The sequence below is a fragment of the Sebastes umbrosus genome, chromosome 13 (genome assembly GCF_015220745.1).
Source record: "Sebastes umbrosus isolate fSebUmb1 chromosome 13, fSebUmb1.pri, whole genome shotgun sequence".
In the NCBI taxonomy this organism is placed as follows: domain Eukaryota; kingdom Metazoa; phylum Chordata; class Actinopteri; order Perciformes; family Sebastidae; genus Sebastes; species Sebastes umbrosus.
The window spans coordinates 10,249,039-10,271,829 of record NC_051281.1 but is presented as its reverse complement, the minus strand read 5'-3'; the positions used below and the strand labels follow the sequence as shown (position 1 = coordinate 10,271,829).

General features: G+C 40.8%; 2 protein-coding genes across 3 annotated transcripts in view; one reads left to right on the top strand and one right to left on the bottom strand.

The window, feature by feature from the left end:
* LOC119500789 (general transcription factor IIF subunit 2-like) overlaps positions 1-22,791 on the bottom strand; it is a 47,873-nt gene that overhangs the window by 9,106 nt on the left and 15,976 nt on the right. The window lies entirely within an intron of this gene.
* kctd4 (potassium channel tetramerization domain containing 4) lies at positions 12,831-15,044 on the top strand. Its single transcript, XM_037790720.1, has one exon. The coding sequence runs from the start codon at positions 13,191-13,193 to the stop codon at positions 13,965-13,967; it is 777 nt and encodes a 258-aa protein (XP_037646648.1). The 5' UTR covers positions 12,831-13,190; the 3' UTR covers positions 13,968-15,044.

The following is a 22,791-nucleotide window of genomic DNA, read 5'->3' as shown; positions in this document are numbered from 1 at the left end:
TCTCAAGCGTCATCAGAAGCGACGTCAGTTTCTGATGACGCCGGCACAGCAGGATCACCTGTCACTCTGCTTCAGCTGTGCTCTAGTTTTTTTTTTTATTCCCTAGTCTGTGTATCCACAGATTATAACAAGGGTGCGTATTACCACTGCTTGTGCTGTTCTTGTTTTATTGAGGTCTTCTTACATGGCAAACCACATGTTTGTCAAACCACAATTAAATTAAGGGATCTCCACGGAGGCACACGAGCCATTTCTACCGGCAGCAAAGGCTTATTGTATTCATTCATTATTTATGTCTCCATTAATTAAAGTTGTGTGTTAAAGCTGCAGTGGGTGGAATTAGAGCAAATATGATTAAAAAAAATATATTTTTATAAAACGCTCACTATATCCTGACAGTAATGTATGAGACAGGTATTCTGAAAAAAATCATGTGCCTCTGTGTCCTCCGGTGCTCCTAATGTCATCTGCAAGATTTCACAGACCGGAGGAAAAACAACCGATCAGAGCCGAGCTGGAGCCTGACGTCTATGAGCAGCTGTCAATCACTCACGAAAAATAGCAAAAACACCTCAAACAGAAGTAAATAGTACATTTGTTGGGGACCATTTTCAAATGCGGATTAATACACATTTGGTGTGCTTTATTTACAGCAGCACGGTGTATGCGGTATTGACGCAAAAAAACAACTAAAGTGCCCATGTGCATTGTAATGTAAGGAGCTTATCAGCCAGTGCAACAGTGTGGCTAATTTATGATGTTTTAATGTTTTTTGAACAGTGGAGCTCTACGGCACGGAGGAATAGAATATAAAAGGCTTTGGCTACAGAGGCAATACAATACAATAATTCATTGTAAGTGTATTTTTTTTTTCATGGGGTTGGCAACAAAACTAGAGAATATCACCAGCCTCATCTGTAATGGAAAAAACCTTGATGTATTCAGTGTTAACCACGGCTGAACAAATGCAGGTGCTACGATCACCATAGTAACCATCACATGCCACCTGACATCACGTGTCACGCAACATTCCATCAAGAGTCCGCAACAGTCCGTCTATAATCTTGAGGCGACGAACGCTTTGCAGCACGTGTCACAGATCTCACTAATGTTCATCTTTGCCTTTTTCGAACAAATGGATGCAATTATGTGCAATTATTGGCTGGTGAGCGTCAGAGCACTTGCCAGCAACACGTCTAAAAACACACCCACACACACGAGCAACATGTGTGCAAACCAACATCTAACACCAACATCCCTGCTGTGCAGCAGTCACGGTCAAACACGCTGTGTGATTTCATCAAGGCCGTAAAGAAATGAGGACTGTTTCCCTTCTGCAACTCAAGTCTTTCATGTTTCCTCTAGGATCCAGAGGGACACTGGATGAAGGACAGAAATGTCTTTGTAATCAGGGAATGACACACGTAATTGTAGATAGATAAAGAGTGAGGACCAACACTGGATGCGGACTGACCGCAGCATGTGTAGCTCAAGGCTTCTGTGAGTGGGAGGAACACTTGAGATAAATAGTAAGACTCCTGCACGTTGGCTTCACTATAAAACTCTTAAGTCAATGTTTTGGTCCACACCTTCAGCAGACAGTCAGTATCCTAATTCTCCTACGCACCCGTCATTCAGAGCTGCAAAAGATTTTATTACTCTCCATCTGATGAGGAATAGCTGAGGCTGAGATTAAACAGCACATTCATTAAAATCACAACTGTTTTGATGCAGCCACGTCTATTCTGTCAGGCTCTTGTTTTCATTTATAAATAACACAGACAAAAATGGGCCACAACTCTCATGAACACATTTAATCACTCCAAGTGATTTAAGACAATTTGTCACATTCACCAATTTTTTTCTTGGGTACAAACAAACATGTACAAGTGGTTCAGACATATCGTACGAGTCATGTACAGTAGAGACAGTCTCAATAGGGTGAAATCACTTCTTGGTTTGCAGAGACTTCAGAAGACGGACACCACTGACATGTCTGTCATTAGGAGACGGTTAGCTTTGCTTTGCACAAAGCGTGGAAACAGGGGAAAACAGCTAGCCTGGCTCTTGTCCAAAAAGAAAAACAAAATCTGCTTACCAACACCTCTATAGCTCACAAATTAACACCTTATGTCTTGTTTGTTAAATCTGTAAATAAAAACAGAAGTGTAAAAACAGTAAGTTGTGGTTTAACAGGGGGTTATGAGCTGTAGAAACTTCCTGGTGTCCTATTGTCACTGTGAGGTTGCCAAGTAAACTTTGAACTATGAACTGTGAACTACTCCTTTCACAATTATAATGCTTTAATCTGAATTAATTTGGAGTACACAATGTGTTACTATATGTTAGCATCGGGGGTTTAAATGCAGGTCCCTGTACAGAGTGATATCCTCTGCTAGGTTAGGTACTGTTTGGGTTTTTACCAATACCGGTGCTAAAACAATTCTTTTAAAACGATGCCGGTGCCTAAACTGATTCTTAAAAAATAAAAAAGCACAAAACAACGGTCAACAACATTAAAGAATGGCTTTGTTTTTTTTCTTGCTAAGACAAATTTGAACTTGAAATTGAAGAGAGGTAAATGTTTACATTACAGTTTAAAGTATATATATAAATATAAAGAGGTATGTAAAAGTATATATGACACTCCTTGTTGGTCATCTCACTGCTGCACGCTACTTTTGATCATGCGCACCAGAGACTTCCAGCTAGACTCCAGTTAACCCTATGCTGACTTGGATGGGGATAAAATAACTCAATCTCACGGCTCTTCTAGACTTTCCAAATGTTATCGGATTGAATCGATCAAATGCTGATAGTGAAACGAGTAATTTTGCATGGATTGTAAGGTGTTTTACAGCCGCAACAGTAGCGACAGGCTGTTCGTCTAGTGTTTTTGTAGGCAGAGGAAAACAGATTAAAAAACAACTATCAAAAATAAATCTCAAATTCATCATCTTTATCAAGGATGATTTTTATCATTTTTAAAGATGGTTTTATCTCCCAGCTCTACTAGCTGCTGTTTGGATGTATGTGGTTTGATGTCCTTTACATGTAAACAGAACAGTGGCAGAGAGATAACAGCCTATTTGCTCTTCGCTCTTGGTTTCGGCTGTAATCACTCTTCTCCCACATTGTTGTATAACACATGCTTGCTCCCTGCCTGCCAATCATGTCATATCCTGAATTACAGAGGTCTGAATTTAACATAAACAATGTCAAAACAACAGCAAGCCAGTGCAGACACATATTACTATCTACTGAATCTAGATGCTACTGAGCCTTAAATGTGACACGTTACACTGTCGCTATTTCTGCCACAGAGAGTGGATCAACAAGAAAGCTCAGGAGTTCACCAAAAACATTAAGATTCATTCAAAAAGCACCGTAAGACATTAGGTGTTGGGTGGACCTATCCATCAACTAATGTCACCACACTGCAGCTTAAAAAGGGCAAATATACTGTAAGTTGCAAATCAATCAACCAATCTAACTTCAGGTATCCTCACTTCAGAGTTTATATCACGACTCCGTTGTGGTTCAGATGAAAGCGTATTAGAAACTGAGTGTCTTCATAAAGTCTGATTTTCAGCAGCCACATTTTGTGTTGGATTATTTTCCATTTCATTTATGGGTTTACTCAATTTAAGATGCTTTGTTTCCAGTGTTGTTTAGCGTTATGTTGCCTCTCTTTCATGCTTCATAAATTATATGAGTCATAAATTATTAATCGCCTTCTATTTGTACACCATTGTAAAATGTACGTAAGAGAAAGTCAGCAACAAATGAATTTAGATTTTATGACAACTTCCAATCAATATAGGCATTCAGATATATTCACAAGTCAATTTGAGATGCTGCTTGAGCCAAAAGAGACCCAGCATTTAAAGATAGTGGAGCAGAGAAAGGACCCTTGTGCGTACGGTGGACGCTGGCTGAAATTGCAGCAGATCATTTGCAGCATCCACAGCGGAGCTAAACCATGACCGCATTGCAGCCAGTGGAAATTAAGGAAATTACTCTTTTAGAACCAACATCTGTCTCCAAAATAAATCCTCAATCTGTCTCCAAGTTCAAATCTGCAATCAAGACAAAAGAAGTGAAGAACAAAAGATGCTCCAGTGAGACTAACTGATTATTGTGACTTTGTGATGTCATGGTAATGCTGGCCTATTTTCTCTCTAAAACAACATTTACTTCACTTGAGTCAAACAAACCAGCGAAATAAATGAAGAAGCTTATTAAAGTTTGCCATATTAATACAGTGAGATCAGAATCAGGATAAGATGACAGAAATTAATCCAAGAAATGGCTTCTTATTCCTGCACAAAAAAAAACTTAATGGGTAGTCTAATAAAAGGGAAATCAGGAAACTATAAATAAACAAGTAGATGGAAAAGGGAAGAGCTGTATTAACTGTATTTAAGACATGCTAAAGGCATTGCATTTAGCTAATTCTTTAAGAGTAGAGAAGTGAAAAATGGTCGAGGGAAGACGGTAGGAGGAGGAGAGAGACAGATGAGAGGGTGAGGAGGTCACGCGTCCACCCCCTCACGCTCATCTCTTACCTCCATCTGCTCCAAGGCCCTTTCCTCAAAGCTCTGACCTTCCTAATGTTAAACACAACAAACAGCTCACCGCCCACCAGGCCTCCATCCACCATCACCATCTCTGGATAAACTATCCCTCTTCATCTATGTTTCACTATCACAAACTCACCGAGCCTACATATAATACTAGGGCTAGAGCAATAAGTACAAATACGGTGGTTAAAGACCTTCATCAGTATGCAAAATAGAGGCTGCTCTTCAGTATTGAAAAAACTTTGCAGCCCAACAGTTCTTTCAAGGTTTACTAACCTTAAGCTCCATTCAGGGTTTACAAAAAGAATTTCTTTCTCACAAATACAAGATCTGACGCATTGCATAAGCTGCTTCTGTTACGGAGCCTCAGGCTATTCATGTGACCCCGGCTATCTCTACTCTGAGTTCACTCTCCAATAAGACTTGTTTTCTTGGATGATTTCTTTGCGTTTCTAAAACCACATTCTCTTGCCTCAGGTTTTGACTCAGATCTGATTGAAGCCTGGTGACCTCCTGGCAGTGTGCTAACTACAGGAGAGCCAGTGGGAGCTTGGCTGGTCTCTAAAAGATTGACAATATGCCTTTTTTGCCAACGATTGTCACCTTTTGTATCGTCATCATCATGGCTCATGGGTAAAATTAGGCTACTATTGATGCATGATTCATGCATGAGGGTGATTCATTACTAATTCACTTTAATAAAAGGTACCAGCATGCATGTTATTCTTGCCATCACCATCGAAGCGTGGGGGCGCGATATCAAAAGCTTCATTCACTTTAACGCAAAGATCAGAAACAAGACTCGGTCAAAACCGTGTATATGGCTGGAGCGTGTATGGTCAGTCTGTGAATTTGTGGTCATGTTTATAATGTTAAATCCAGCGCTACATGTCCACCAGGTCCGGCAAGGACACTAGGGGACGCGCTGCTCCACTCAACTGGCCGTTCAAGCGGTTACATACCCTATTGTGGAATGCACCTGATTGGTCCCTGGTTTTTTGCTTGCCGTTTCAAACAGGAAACAACATGGCAGGCCTGCTCGTAAACTTTCTGTTCTTCCATCTAAACAATCCACCAAAATCTACTTCTGAAAACATTTTAAACGAGAAATAGGCGATGCCACTGCTGAATCTCATTTCATTTTAGAACTAGATCGTCTAGTTTGACAGCTTGGTCCAAGTTTCATGAGCCGGACACGTCGCGCGGGACGGGCTCATTTGCATAAAGGACTGTTCCCCGCCTTTTCATTTTGAAAGAGCAATGGCCAATGAGGAAACTCAAACACTTCGCCGACCAACCGTGAAGCTTCATCACCCACTTCATCACTTTCTAAGTCGTGCGCCGAATTGCCATTATTCATTTCTCTGTTTTGTAGTCAGCAGCAGACATACAGGCCAATGTCAAAAAGAAAACAAGGAAGCTTACTCGCAAATCCTGCTCGCAAAATCTAAGGCAATCGACTCGCAATCAGAATAGAAGTTAATTGCTTTTTCTTTTTTCATTATACTGAAGCAAAGACCCAGACAAACATAGAATGAATACAAATAAAATATTTTTGGTTGCTCGCAAGAAAGCCATCACACAGATAATGGCTTCAGACAAACCCTCCAACAAAGAACGACTGGACTACACTTATAAATAAACTGTATGGAGACCTTTATCTTAGGACTACGATATGAACTACAGTATATGTAAAATACTGGAAAAATAGACTGTAAATATGTGCCTATATAAGATGTAATACGTCATTGAAAGTATACAAGTATTGTGGTGCCCATGTTAACCCACTCATTTAACTTGAAAATATCAATAATATAGTTGCAGAGACACATTTACAACTTGATTGGTTTGACTTTATTATTCTATTTATTTACACTGCAGGTATTATTTTATTTCCCTGTGTTTATGATCTTGTCATATTATCCTTTATTGCCCTTCTAAAGTCTGTTTAAATATCAGTAATGTAAACTACATCATTATCCTTCTCATATCGATGTGATAAGTTCGTGGCCCCGTTCAGACCTGGTATTAACATGCGTCCTGGGTGATCGGATTACAAGTGGACAGCTCTAAGTACAGGTGTGAACGCACTCAAAACGCATTGAGGACGCATTGAGATCCGATCACTCAGACCACATTTGGAGGTGCTCTAGTGTATCCCGTCGGTACAACTGTATTTTATTAAAATATATCTCATCTAAAAGGCTACATAATCGTTCCAGTGCTTTGCACGGAACTGACACCCGCCCACCTGGTTAAGTGTAAGAGTGGAAATCAGGCTTATGCATGTGCACCCAGTTTGAAAATTATTAAAATTTATAAAAACAAATGTACGTACACGCGGCTTTAGAAATCTGAATAAAAGACATGCATTTTTCTGAGTTCAAGCATCTGGTACATGAACGTCAGCATAATTTGGCTCTAATATGTCGGTCCCTCCAGAAATGTGGGACCTATCTGCAACAGAAAAGGTAAAATCGACTCTCTTTACACAGACAGTAGTGACAGAGTCTTGTCTACACATTTTGACAACAAGGAAGCAATAAGAGAGGGGGGGGGGTGAAGTCACTGATTGGATCTCCAAATATAATTTTCCATTAGAGCTAATCTCTACCAAGCCCACAGGCTGCTTCATTAAAGAAATGTAATGATTTCATTCATTAACTGTGCAGTGATTTTCCGATGTAAATGTATTCAGCCCACTCGTTTTGGACCAGCAGCATCCATATGCAACAAATAGGCTTCAAAGTGCTACTAATGCAGAGAACACCGGTGGATTATTGAATTACTACTGGACTGGACAGCTGGAAGTCTATTTCTCACCCTTAGAAACTCATTGGCTGTTTGCAAGCTTTTTCAAAATGCTGCATCCTGGGGTTTTAAGAAGGTAAACAAGAACATATTTTAAGATTACAGAACAACTTTTAAAAATGGTTTCATGTTTGATGTGGCTGTTTTTTATCTGTTCAAAATGCACCTTAAAAGGGAGATTTGTCAAGTATTTAATACTCTTATCAACATGCAGGTGGGCAAATATGCTGCTTTATGCAAATGTATGCATATATTTATAATTGGAAATCAATAAGCAACATAAAACAATGACAAATATTGTCCAGAAACCCTCACAGGTACTGCATTTAGCATAAAAAAAATGCTTTAAATCATAACATGGCAAACTGCAGCCCATCAGGCAACAACAGCTGTCAGTGTGTCAGTGTGCTGACTTGACTATGACTTGCTCCAAACTGCATGTGATTATCATAAAGTGGGCATGTCTGTAAAGGGGAGACTCGTGGGTACCCATAGAACCCATTTTCATTCACATATCTTGAGGTCAGACGTCAAGGGACCTCTTTGAAAATGGTCATGCCAGTTTTTCCTCGACAAAATTTAGCACAAGTTTGGATCATTATTTAGTTATGAACCCGCTATAACCTAAAAATCACAAGCTGTTTGTACTGAACCTCCTGACTAGTCATATTGTACCAGCTTTCTAGATTAATATCAAAATTCAACATTTTAAAAAGTCCATAAAACATTATGTAGACCATGTGACAATAATGCTCCACTGAAACCCAGGTAGGGGGATATGTCTAATTTCTTTAAAAATAATATTACACCTGAACAGTTTGATCCATCAGAGCCTCAACAGACACAAAGGCTCCATACAGTAGATGGACATCAATAATGAGTAACGCGAGAGATTGACAGCTCTGAGCTCATATAAGACCCTATTTTAAGTGGTTGCCATGCCAGCTTCACAGCAGTCAGTGACTCCATGTTACACCACAAGCTCTTAGAGCAGCTCTATGAATAATTCACCACCTTTACAAAGGGAGGGAGACTCCTTGCTAGCAGCATTTTGGGAGATTTAATTTGAACATCCTAAGCTGTCATTTCGATAAAGAGACGCAACAGCTGTGACAAACAGATTCTCACTGACTTTGAAGATAATGATCATCCTCGATGAGCCAGTTTTAACGAACAGGAGGCAGAAAGCAGGTCAGACCTCCCACAATCCTCTCTGCTGCATCTTGGCCTCGTTTGCAATTCCAATTGAGTGTTGTTGATGATGATACCACTAATCACTTATGATTAGAAAATCGCCGCAGAGACAGAGAGAGCTGTCATTCTGGGATCTTCTCCCGAATAAACACAGACACAGAAGGCATTATTTCAGTAACCCGCTGGGTTTGAATTGAGTGTTTCAGTTTAAAAATGCATCTTCAGCTAATTCCTCTACCATCCATTTACAGCACTAGTTCTGAGGCGTAACTAGTTGATAACCTGTTGCACGAATGTAAAACACATGTTGCTTATGGTTTTTCTTTTATTTTGTTTGTTGGGGAAAAGAGCTTGGATTGTTTCCATGATTGTGTTATCTCTCAAACGCAAATTGTAATATGTTTTTCATGCTCTTGCACATGGACAAGCATAGATACATGTAACTTTAGTGACCTGGGACAAAACTTCATAAAATTTTGGATTTGGTTGTTTGAAACTTTTGTTGGTGGAAACTTGCAAATACCATTAGGAGTACTAGAAGGAGGAAGAGGAACATTATTTTATTCACAGATTACCGGTCTCATGCACTACTGTCAGCATATAGTGACAGTTTTATAAAACAACGTTATCATATTTGCTCAAAGTTACTGACTGCAGCTTTAAGTGCATTGCATTTGTTTGCGCTTTTTGCTTTTGTATCTGTGTTTTCTGTGTCTATGTTAATGTTTTGAATTTCAAATGTAGCACCTTTAACCTCCAAACACACATTTGATTAAATTATCTCTGGAGCATTCTGAAGTGTATGTAAGTTTCATAAACACAGGCCCAGGAAAACATAAATTGTCTCTCCTTTTTCATTTGTGTTGCTAAATAAACAGGTGCATGCAACAGCACCTTCATTTCTACAGCTACTTTGCATGTGAACAGACTGCTGAGAAGTGGCCTCAAGTGTGATCCCACAGACTTTGAAGAAGGCAGGATCGTGGGTGCCAAGAGGGTGAATCTGAGCATCATCGAGACTGTACAGTTGCTAAGCTTTTCTCAACAATGTGGACCAGAACATGACGAATGCACTTCATCCAACTGTTTGCTAAGTGAGAGCTGGTCCTTGGTAGAGAAACATTGGTGGCTTGAGGCACACAATAAGAAGTAATCAAACAGTTCCCGACCTTTGAGTGAACTCGTATGCCGCACTCGTAAGAATGGAGCATAAACCCACTGATGATTGGTAGTTGGTTTGGTAGCTCTTATGTCTGTAGGGTCGGTATTAACACCAAGACCATCCAGTTCCTTTGTAGAGTCACTCTCACAATGTGTAGAAACTGTTTTTTTCTTAACTGTCCAGCTTATTATGATGCACAAAAGGTTCTGCAAGTGCTAATACTAATGCTGTTACTTTATATATCATGTTCTGTATACAACCTCCTTTAACTCTGTACTTATTTATAACCTTTTCACTGTATATCACTACAACTTAAAATAGGTGTAACAGCCCAATTTTCTCACTGGGATCATTCAGTTTTATCTAATCTAATTAGAGCTGAAGCGATTCGTCAAGTGAAAATAAATTACAGTTAACTGGAGCAACCATTTAGATATCTATTAATCGTTTAGGTCATTTTATAAGCAAAAATGCCAAACATACACTTGGTTCCAGTATCTCAAATGGGAATATTTGCTGGTTTACTTTGTCCTTTCTATTAGCAACTTTCAGAAATGCTTCTTAACAGCGACACCTGTGGCCGTGAAATCAACGAAAGTCAGCGTCGGGCTCGCTCTAAATGGACATGAACGAGCATCGCTCAAAACAGTGAGGCGACACACGTCAGCTAAAAGCATAATATCACTCTATATTTCAGCTGCTTGGCAGTAATGTTAGCTGACCAGACGATGGTCTCTCCATGAATCAATGATGATACTGTGTTTGCTTCTCCTGCCTCAGCGCAGGCTTCAGCAGCGGGGCTCCCCAGCGAGAAACTCGTCTCCCTCCGCCCGCAGACGGAGAGAGCAGGAAGACACCGGCAACTGGTCGGTAACAAGACGGTAACGTTTCTCTCTGCGGAGCCCCGTTACTTGCCAAGAAACGGGAAACCTCTGTTGGTCTGGAGGAGCTGCAGCAGTTATTTCTGCACAAATGTCCCCTGTGCATTCACTAGATATTCTCAGAGCTAAACTAAATCTTCTGCAGTGTGGAGTGAGCGCGCGTTCACGTCTAGAGGTGGAGCGAGTACGCGAGAACGCGCGCGTTGTCTGAGTGAAGGCGAGCAGGCAGAGGAGACGAGACAGCGGCCACACGCGAGCGCGCATATGCGAGCGCGCATGTGTGCCGACCCGCTACATTTATACGCTTAGAAAGTTACAAACAGTCCCTTTAAGGTAATAAACTGAATATCTTTGGGGTTTGGACAAAATGGTCAGACAAAACAAGAAATCTGAAGATGCCATCTTGGACTGTGAAAAACTGCGAAGGACATTTATCACAATTTATTGATGTTTTATAGACCAAATGATTTATAGATTAATTGAAACAATAATTTGTGACTGCAGCCCTAAATCTAATCTAATCTATCAATCAAGCACCCTTCTACTCTTGTCTGTGATGTTCAGTACATCCAAGTCATCATCTGTGAAATATGTGAATAAACAAGATTTTGCCACCGAGTAGTCTGAGATATAAACATCCCTGCAAAGCCAGCCCACTGTATCTGCTGCCCTGCAGTGACGAATACTGCCACAATCCAGGTATTTTGTCTATGTCAGGCTCCTGTGTAAGTGCTGATAAATTATGCAAATTGACTGGCATTGCCTCCCTGGTGTAAAAAAAAACATCCGAAGTAGGTTGCAAACCATCTGGGCTGAAATATTCCTAACAGAATTGTTGTTGGGGTCAGAATCCAGCACAAACATAAATTTAGAGTCTGGGTTGTCTGCCCGAGTTTTTGTTTTGTGCCATTTTCTACTTCTTCCCCCATGGTTTTTTAAATATCTCATAAAATGATGAATGTGGTTACTTACAACACAAGAAACATTTGACATTTGACGAAGACACTGATAGAAAGACGGGGTCTTGATTTTAAACATATTTTCTGTTGTATTTTTGTTTTGAAATCATTAACTCACTATTTGGTAGCTGAAGCAGGCAGACTAATATATTCACAACACATTGATTTTTAGATGTACAGTCTCTGCTGACCAAACACTCACACTTCGAGCACTCCCTGGAAGTTAATACACAACATAAATCTACCAGACTATGCCACATTTGCTTTAATACTATAAGCCATTATTGCTTTCTTGAATGAAATTTTTTTAATCAGCACAGTGTCCAGTATGTTCAAGTGTTAGCATGGAGCACCAGATCCAATCGTCTACAGGGTACATTGATTTTTTTTAAAACACTGTAACCAGTCAGAAACCAAAAACATTATCCGAACATACTTTACTTTTACAGGCTCTCTGTGTATTTCCTCAGGTTTCATATGAACCGTGATTTTTTACACATCCGCAGTTGCACTGGGAGAGAAACTGCTATGTGAAATACACACACAGTGGTGGTACTGTATGAGGCATTTGTACCAAATTACCAGTTTAGTGCAGCTCCCCTGAGGGGGACTACAGGCCAAAGCATGAGCCAGTCATAACCTGTCCTTCTTGACCACACCATCCTTTGAATGTAATTAGTCCATTTCGTCCACAGGACCCCAAAGCCAGCAAACACACACAATCAATGCACAAGCAACATTTGCTAAGACAGAGGACTGCTTGTTACCTTGCAAGAAAGAAAACAGGATGTGCATATATGAATGCGTTCCCTGTTGCTTTCATTTACATAAGTAAGGCTAGCAGCCTACTTCTCGCTGTCATAACCAGAGACGAGACAGAAAAAGCATGGCAGCGAAGCCCTGAATTAAACTGGACTCCTATTCAAACAGATTCCAGTTCACATGTAGCACTGTGTGTTCAACCAGATGGATTTGGCTGCAAAAGGAGTTTCATATTCAGACTCACACAGGCTGAGACAGTTTCACACCACAAAAATGGTGGAGGCATCCCCCCCCCTCCATCTGGTGAAGGGTGTGTGTGTGTGCATGTATGTTTGTGTGTGTGTGTGTGTGTGTGTGTGTGAGCTAGAGCTGAGCTCTGCACCTTTTAATCAAAAGATAATTAGGGAAAGCGAGCAAAAAAAAAAGAAAAGAAAGAGCTTCTGGAGTCCGACTCTTCTGTTGTTTGCTCACATATTCCCTCTCTCTCCTCCCTGAATGTGACGCTGTGTGCCCACCCACTCCTTAAGAGAGAGATAGAGGGAGAGAGAGAGGGAGAGGAGAGACACCGAGCAGCACAGAGAGCCAGTCTGTTTTCGGCTCCCAGTTCACTGTAGCTCCTCTGCCAGACAGCACTCACCCATCCACCATCACACACTCTCAAACACATTCCCTCTCACTATACGACAGCTGACAACACCTTTTCATTTTTCCCTGCAGCAGCACAGACTCACACGACCCGATCCAAAAAGGGAAGAGAAAAAAAAACCCGACCCGATTTGCACTGCAGACGCACCAGCTCTGAGGCGGCTGGGTCGAGGCTGGAGAGGGTGACTGGAGAATGGAATGGAACCTCAGAAGGATGGAAAGTGAACTGAGGCATATCAACCCGGACCTGCTGCAGCCCAGCAAGAGCTTCAAGAAGCCCTCTTCAGGCACCATCACCATCAACGTAGGGGGGTTCCTGTACACCGCCCATCGGACCACCCTTGTCAAACACCAGGGTTCCTTTCTGGAAGAGCTGGCCAATGGTAAGAAGCCGGTACAGCACACCGATTCCATGGGCAACCCGTTCATCGATAGAGATGGTCCAGTTTTTCGCCACGTGCTCAACTACCTCCGAAGCGGAGAGCTCCAGCTGCCTGATGACTTCCGGGAGGCAGGGCTCCTGCGAAGGGAGGCTGACTTTTACCGTCTGAGTGAACTGGTGGAAGCCGTGGTCGAGTGGGAAAGTCAGAGGGCGGCCCAGCGGGAGGCCGCCTTTTTGGAGATGACGGATAGCCACGAGAGGTCGCAGGGCCTCAAGGTGTACTGCAGTGACTCCACCTTCATCGACAAGGTCAAAGGGCGGCTGGTGCAGATCTCCAAGAGCCGCCTGGACGGCTTCCCGGAAGAATTTGAGGTGTCGTCCAACGTGATCCAGTTCCGACACTTCATCAAGTCGGAGCCGGGCTCGCGGCTCGTACTGAAGGAGGACAGCACATTCTTGTGCACACTTGACTGTCTGAAACTAGAGACAGTGATGCTAGCGCTGAGATCTGGCTTCAAGCTGGTCACCAGCCTCGACAGCAGCAAAGGCTCTGTGGTGGCGGCTGAGGCCCTGCACTTTGTCAAGTAGGATGAAGGGAAAACCGAAGGAAGAGAGAGGAGAAGTGGGGAAGGCAGAGAGGGAAAAAGAGTAGTGCCTGAATCCATATCCACCCTGCTAACGTAAGGTATTGGCTTGAAGATCTTGTAACGTGTGCTGAGCTGTAATGTGTCATTGGGTGGGAGAAGAACAGGTGGGTTTGGACTGTCTCACACGACAGTGTTTATATGTTTACTGCACAATGCTGGCTTACAAAGTTTGGGGTGATTAATCAACCTTTACACTGCTTTGTAAGCTAGTATTTATATAATTCAGAATGATCCAGATCAACTGAGCATTTATGAAATTGCATTTGAATTGGATATGAAACTACTCTGTAATATGGAAGACAAGCCAACAGTGAATGTTTCCATAGAGAAGACGAAGGGATCAAACCGAGAGTCTGAGCATCGACAGCTTTATCAGTGGATTTGTCTCTGCACATGAACTGCTTCTGCTGCTTTGTCAACAGCTACAAAAGCCTTCAAAACCAGCCGTGATGTGCACTGTTGTGCCATTCAGCTTTTACTACAGTCTGTGCCTGTGTGTATGTGTGTGTGTTGCTTTACACTGTGTGTGCTGTGTTTAGTTGGTTTAATAGCTTGTGTTTAGTTTATTAGCCTCTCTGGAGCCTGGAGGGAAAAACCACGGCGCATTGAGGTTGTTTTTTGAGGATGGACTAACAAACTTCACGTCCAAAATCTGACTGAAGCAACACTAACTGTTTCTCAGATCACGTGGACGAGTCGAGTTTAAGTGCAAAGAACCGTGATTATTGTAAGGGCTTTGAATCTAGCATGATGCATGTGAACTGAATACACTGTGTGTTTGTTAGTGCTGTGAGCCTCTGTGAAGTCAGTGCCACAACAATGCCTATTAGTACTTTTCAATGTGAATATTTTACAAATAAAAAAAGACACTGAAACTATTGGAAAGTGTATCTGCAAAAGTCTGTGTACCGTTTAATGCCTAAGTCATTGCTTGGTGTAGAAGCCTGTCAAATACTGCTTTTAATAATGTTAAGTGTTGTAAAGTTACTTTGCATTAAAGAACAACATCAGACAGCCAGTAAGGGTGCTCCGATCAGGATTTTTGGGGCCGATCACCGATCGCTGGAAGAAGAATCGGCCGAACCGATCAGCGTTCACGGGGTCTATTTGAAGCCATTTCTCTGCATCAGTCAACAAGCGATCCTGCTCTTATGCTCTTTTTACGTGCTCATTGAGCTTAAAAAAAATTGATAGGCAGGCTATATAAACAATGACATCATCACGCTCAACAATTTGGTTTCCTTTACGCTGGAGTCACGGTATCAGTAGTCTCCGTAACTTCAGACTGTATCTCATACTCAAAAGAGCTCTACCGAGTAGTTCGAAGCTTCATTCATAATGTTGTTCGAATACAGTAAGTGAAGATGTTTGCATGTCTATTCATTCTACACTAATCAGTGTTTCCCTCATATTCATTCTGCAGCGGCGCCCCACTCTGATCTCGTATTTCACCGAGTGCCCCGGTTTAGCCTCGGCATACACGCACACACACCGCAAAGCAGAGGAGAGGCGAGGCGAAGTGAAGTTGGAGTTATCGGTACCGGTTAAAAACAGGCTCTGTTAGGCTGTAATATTTGTAGAATTAGATTCCATTGGTGGCTGCATAGGATTGTTTCCAACTCGTATAATCTAAACATTTCCAATAACTCCAGAGCGTTGTAAAGGCCAAAAGTCAAAATTCATTGAAAAAAGATTGATGTAATCATTTCCAAAATTCACAACACTCGCTCTGTTGGTGCAGGAAATTCGCTCGCGGCTCACAGAAAAATAGACCAGACAGACGGAGAAACGTAATCTGATCGGCTCTTCTGATTGGCCATTATAGAGACCACCGATCAAACCCTTTACAACGAATATCGTCCGCTAAAGATCGGTGGCCGATTGATCGGAGCACCCTTAACAGGAAGTCTTAGAAATGTACTGGGATCTTGGCTATTTTGCTTGCATCCAATAGCATAAAAGGTACACTGATAATGATTAAATCCTGATTAAATCGCATGAAATTACAGTCTGTACACTCCAGTGAGACTCCAGTGAGGCAGGCGAGAGCATTATTTGTGTAAAGTTTCCAGAATCTTCCGATAAAAACTAAGAAATGAGTGGGAGAGACACTGAACTGGCTCACTCTTTCAGCTTTAGCAAAACCAGAACATTTTCTTTGAATACTCCTCTGCATGTCACGAACAATGCTCTACATGTTTGGAACAATCTACAAGGTGTTCAGAAAATTCAAGGACAAAAATAACACAATGTGCAGCATATTCTTTGTCATTACACATATTAGTAGTCAGAACAGTTCAGGATGTAATGTTCCAGGGTTTCTGATCCCTGAATGAATTCATCAGATCATGACCCACTTTAGACAACTCAGTTTGAAAGTGGCAGAATGCTACAGAAATTGACAGCCCTTTACAAAAATAACATATCAATTTTAGCATTTCCATATCATGATTATGACTTCACCAAAAATCGCGATGTATGAGTTATCCCTCATTTTTGTAGGGCTTATTGGCAGCTAATTAGAGACACTATATATAGGATTTTAAAATGTTCACGTTTAGTGTCCCCCACAGGTAGTATGGAAAGTAGACAGGTGATATTTCTGGTGGCTTTTATACAGTATATGACTATAAATTTCTATTGAGAATTGATAGAGTGCATTATTAAAGTATTTCGGTAGATGCAACACACTTTCTCTGTGTACCGTGTGGTTTATAAGACTTTAAATTGGTATTAAAAAGAAAAATTGTATATATATGTATATGAGTCTGTGTGAAAAGATTTCAAAAGTTCTGCCTCTTGACACTACAAGAAATGACCAAACAAGATAGCAACACTAGGGAAAATTTCTCTACATTTTGCACAGTCCCGTGAATATTACTGTTGCGGATTTCTACCGATGACTACAACTTGGAAAAACATAAACACAATAGTGAACGCTTCTAAATGATAAAGACCACCTTCATAGTTTTTAACGACCCCCAGCAGCTGAAGTTCTTACTATGCTGCTGTGAGGTAGAAGTGTACTCAAAGTGTGGTCCGTACAACCTGACATCTCTATTGCAACAGAGCTGACCTCAGCCAACAGTGATACAAAGGGTGATCAGAGATGCAAAAGACTTAAAGGGCACTTTCACAAGCCAGCAATTAGTCCATTTTAAAGGAACTGTGGTGCGTTTGTTTTGGGCAATTGTGAACGCAGGTGCGGACCAAAATAACCGATCCGAGAAAGCTTGTGACACAGGACGCCTGTACGGGCATCTGTTGAGATGGACACACAGGTAAACGACAGGTTAACATGAGTGTAAGAGGACTGACCTGGACTCTGCAAAAGTCCGATGTTTGCTTCGACATCTGGGCCGAAGAGAACATACAGAATATAATAAAGTCCGCAAAGATAGTGACATTTGTGTGAAAATTAGTGATAAAACAACAGTCATAAACCATCATTATTGATTTGCTAAAATAAAGGAACACTCACAATGTCATCATACAATAATGCCACACATTATAAGTTAACAATTTAATCAAAACATGCTCAGCTCTGCTCTCACCTTCACACAGCCAGCTGTAATGACTGACAGTAAATTATACTGGCTCACTGCTGCCACGGTGAAGCAACTCCACCTGCAGAAGCCTTTTGGGAGCTCCTTCAAACCCTCTCAGCTCCAGTAAAGATATTTGACGTTTTAAAAGTAGGCCAGTCTGTGAGATAAATCCTGCCCTTTTCCCTCAAGGAGAACCTCTTTTTATCTCTCTGCATTGCACTCTGATGTGTGTCAACGTCAACGTCAGTAGCAATATACTATTTTTCCAAGAATGTGCAGTGAAAATATTTAATATTCCAACTTCAGTAATATTGTAATCGTCAAAAGTGATGATAACCAAAGTTATTCTCCTCTAAATATGAGTTGAGTTGCTTTAACAATATGATTATTCCCCTCTCCTGATTTGTTTTTCTTATAATGAGTCTCCCTCTTTGAGGTGATACAGGAATGCCCTGAGCTTATGACAACTTCAATGAACTAGTTCACAGGAACCAAATGGGAACAAAGTTGACTTTCTCTGGGTGGAAATATTTTCCCACCACTACAATGTGGAATGATTGGCAAGATGACTTAGAATTACCGCCTCGCAATTATATGCCTCCAAACTGTCATCACTTCATAATTTTATCCTTTTAGTCATTTGTGTGAAATTGTCATAATTAGCATATGAGTTATGGCCAAAAACGTGTTTTGTGAGGTCACAGTGACCTTGACCTTTGACCAAATTCTAATTATTTCATCCTTCAGTCCAAGTGGCGGTTTGTGCCAAATATAATAAAATTCATTCCAGGCGTTCCTGAGATATCGCTTTCACGAGAGTGGGAGGGACGTGAGGTCACAGTGACCTTTGACCACAAAAATCTAATCAGTTCATCCTTGAGTCCAAGTGGACGTTTGTGACCAATTTGAAGAAATTCCTTTGAGGCATTCCTGAGATATCAAGTTCGCAATTATGGTCTGGACGGATAACCCAAAAACATAATGCCTCTGGCCTTAACTGTTGCTGGCACGGATGTATTATATACTAGATGTGACAAAATCATTTTTAAATTGTAATTATCTATCAATAATATTAATAAGAATACAGAAAAAAAAGAAAGTGACACAAACAAATAGGTGATGAAACATTACTGTAATATATATATATATATACTGTACATATTAATGCACTTCCACAAAGGTGCGGGACTAGAGAGGGACACATTTAAAAAAAAGACTGATTAAAATTTATGTCAAGATATCAAGCCCTCAGGAAGAGCGCCGGGCTTTGAAGCAAATTTTACGTAGTGGCCAAACAGTGGTACAACTTCCGTTATTTTTTTTTGTTTCTTAGGTAAATCAACTTCCCAGTATGAACCCTTATTTAAATCATTAGGTCCTAAAAGTTGTAAAATGCACAAATGGACAAATCCAGAAATATTTCCCTTTCTGAGTTCATGTGAATGAGACCCAGATCGAGGCCGGACCTACAATACATTACATCTTTCGATAAACTTCCCCTGCCTATATAATTATATAATGTTATCATTTTTTTGTTTTCAAACTCAAGCCGAAATAGCCCCGATGACATCATAGTCTACTGAACCTCATACATTAAATCAGTGGAGGTCCCCTTTAAATGATGAATGAAATACAAACATTGAAGAAATAAATCAATATCAAATTAAATACATTAATATCTGGAGAGAGAAGAATGTCAAAGAGTGAATTTGGGTTAAGGTAAGTTCTTTGGAGCAGTGCCAGCTGAATAATACATTTGACCTATCACACATTATAAGTCAACAGGAAGATTATGGTTGGTCACAAAATAAAGCCTAATACTAGTGTGTAATGGCTGCGTTTATGGACAAAAGAAGATGCTTTGGCAGTGGCCAATGTTGCCGGTGCCAAAGAAAATGCAAAACAAGTCTTGCTGATTTATGTCCAAACAACGTGATTCAGGGATTCGTCAAGATCCATTTATGGAAACTTGTGGGAGTGGAAATGTTTAAATGTAATAACTCTAAACATTGAAAAGCATTCCTCTCCTCCAGAGTTTATTCTTGCTAGAGTGGAAAAGCCTTTATAAAGCAAGCCTCTTACTGCCTGGTATAACTATGCAGAGTTGCCTTTAACGCCTCTTAGAGATGCAGAGCATACCGACAATAAGCCACCTCTGAATGAGATGAAGCATCTCTCACTGCACCTCTAACTGTGCTCCCCCTCCGCGGTGACTGAAACCATCTGCTCCAGCAGGCAATGTCGTCAAACCGTCGGACCAGCCGCCACCACCCCCGTCATGACTCATACACCCACATCAACCTCTGACATCAGGCGCATCTCTTCCTCAGCCCACAGACAACAAACATACAACGCACACGTAACGCCGTGTGCGACAAAGTAACTGTGACAACATGCAACAGGCGATATAAACCCAGTGAACCTGTGCTGTTCAGATGGCACACTTAGCACTGACGCTTTACTGTCAACAACATCAAGCCTTTTTTAATTGCAGATCAGCTTCATGCATTTTTTACGACGGTGACTGCTTTAGTTATTAGTCGCAGCCGGGTCAAAGTGGTGCACTCCTCATCAAAAGGCAGCTTGGGATGATGAGGGAGGCAGGAGGTGCAGGCAGTAGAAAGAGGAGAGAGGTGGCAACAGCAGTGAGAAAAGCTCAAACCATATTACTATCAACAGTCTCATCTCAGTCTTTTCACCTGTTGCCAGGCAAACTCAACACACACACACACACACCTCCTTATCTCAATGCCTTAGTCGTAGGGTGCCGCTCAGCCAGAAAATGACTAACATACCTCAGATTCTTATCTTTCAACTCCAGAAAGAGAAGCAATGGCAGAGGAGGAGGAGGAGATAGAGACAGGGTGTTGAGGAGGAGGAGGAGGAGGGGAGATAAAAGCTCAGATAAAAGAAGCAGCAGCTATTATTCAGTCACAAAAAAAGAGATGAGGTAGGGGTGGGCATAAGGAAACAGTGAGTATAGAGAATTGTTTTTCATGCAATAATATATTTTGATTTTTTTTTTTTATTTAAGCTGATAGTTCTTTCATACCAAAAAGAAAATAAAGTGTTTCCCCAAAGAACTGTACTTTTTCCTGAGGATATAAACACACAAATACACTTTTTTTTTTTTTAAATCATTTGATCTCAGTTTCAACCCTTAAGATTTTTGTTTTCTTCAAAAACAAACTATTCAGTGAAATGAGAAATCTTCTTATTCCCAGTGCAGTTTCTGTTTCAGGAATTTTCTATCTGTATCTTGAAATCGTTCGGAAAAAGGGCATTCGCTGCTCCTGTAGACCTCAAAAACTGCACTTGATCATATTCTTAAAACAACTTGAATAAGATCAAAATGCATTACAATAAATTACATTTTCCAACATAGTAAATTCATTAACCAGTATAATGTTATCTAAATCAAACAGGCCAATGCGTACAAAATATACTGTATGTATTACTACAGAAATAGTCCTTTACGTCTTCCCGCATGAATGCAATTCATGGACTCAGCAAAACTCGCACCAGCAGCCTCTGAACACTAACTGAATATCCGTATCAGCTTAATAGAATGACTTCATTTTAATCACTTGCTTTAATGAATTTTATTTGTTTATACAAGGAACAATTGTCAAATATAACTTCCATGAGGCTGTTCTCAGCAGACAGATCACAGGCAATGAGCTTTGTATTTTATATTCATCGCAGCTGTGGCGAAGTTCAAGCATTCATTCATTCTAATGTTGATTAACATTAATGGCATTCTTTTGCATTAATGATTATTTAATACCACCAAATAATACACTTACGTGGTAATAGGTTTAAGCATATTTCTACTTGTTGCATTTAGCTTTGCTTGAAATATGACAAAAGCATTTTGACTGTAGCTGAAGTTGTACCTTAAAAACAAGTACATTTCCAGGGGTTCCCGGGATAGTGTGCTTCTACTACCGGAACAGAACATTTTTAATTTTCGTGAAAAATATGAATCTTTAATGTGTAGTCTGCTGTATGCACCGAGATACACACTACAAAGACCCTCCAACAGGTTCATCCTGCATGCACATGCCAAGTTATAAGTGGATTTGTAAGAATACGTGGCTGCAAGAAAGTATTCATCTGCACACTCTCTACCGTACATCTGTTTCTTAAAAGCATATTATTACTGTTATGACATCAATTTTAATTTGTGAGAAAATGCTGTATTTCCCCTTCTTAACCGTGTCTCCCACCTGTCTATCAAACCTGTATGATGACTAACTGGAAGCTGCTGTAAGTCTCACACCTAAACTCTGCACAGGGACAACAACGTACAGTATGCAGCATTAATCATACAGCCTTACAGGGTTTTTTTTTTCCCCTCAAGGCATCACCGACCCATTTTGGGAGTGCTGGGTCACGACAATCTGAGTACGATATATTCAGCTCAGGGCTCATTTGGACAATGTAAAGCAGCAACGCTCCACTGACAGCCAGACTAATGGTGGGTGAGCAGCTTTTTTTAAGGCCGAGTGAAGCAGGTTTTGTTACTGTTGAGTAAAACCCTCCCACACAACACAAAAAGATTTTCTTGCTCAGACATCTCACACAAAAGTAATACAACCATATGGACTGTGTGACCTGTGTGGAGGAACCGCCATCATATCAGATGTGGACAACACTGACTGGCTATTATTACATTTTTAATAAAGAGCTAATTTGCAGCCTGCTAATGCACTGGTCTAACAATAATGGGCTTCTTTTTATTCATGTGTCAGTGTGCATGACTCCCTACAAAGGCGCTATCCGATCTCTAAAAACCCACTGGTGCAAGTCTGCATGTTACATAAACAAATGGGCTGTTAGAGTAAATTGGATTCCTCATTTAAAATTCAGCAGTGATGGGAGGAAAATAAAACACAGGACAAGCTGTCCAACTCTCTCTGACACAAAAAGACGGATCGCTGAAATTTGGGCTGTAATACCAGAGTTGTCTTATCAAATTACAAGTGAAGAGATTCAGATGAAATTACAAGAAAAATGCAAAAATCACAATATTTGACCATCGTCTATAGCGGTCTTTGCTCTTCTTGCTTTGTTTTAAGTCTAAAAGGACTCAGAGGAATTTAAACAAGCTTAAACTTTTCCACTCTTCTTTTTCATAGACCCGTTTTTGTCTTTTTTTTAGGGGGGTACAGGGCGTCTTTAGGGGGAGATAGCAGGTCAGCAGTAGATGTCAGA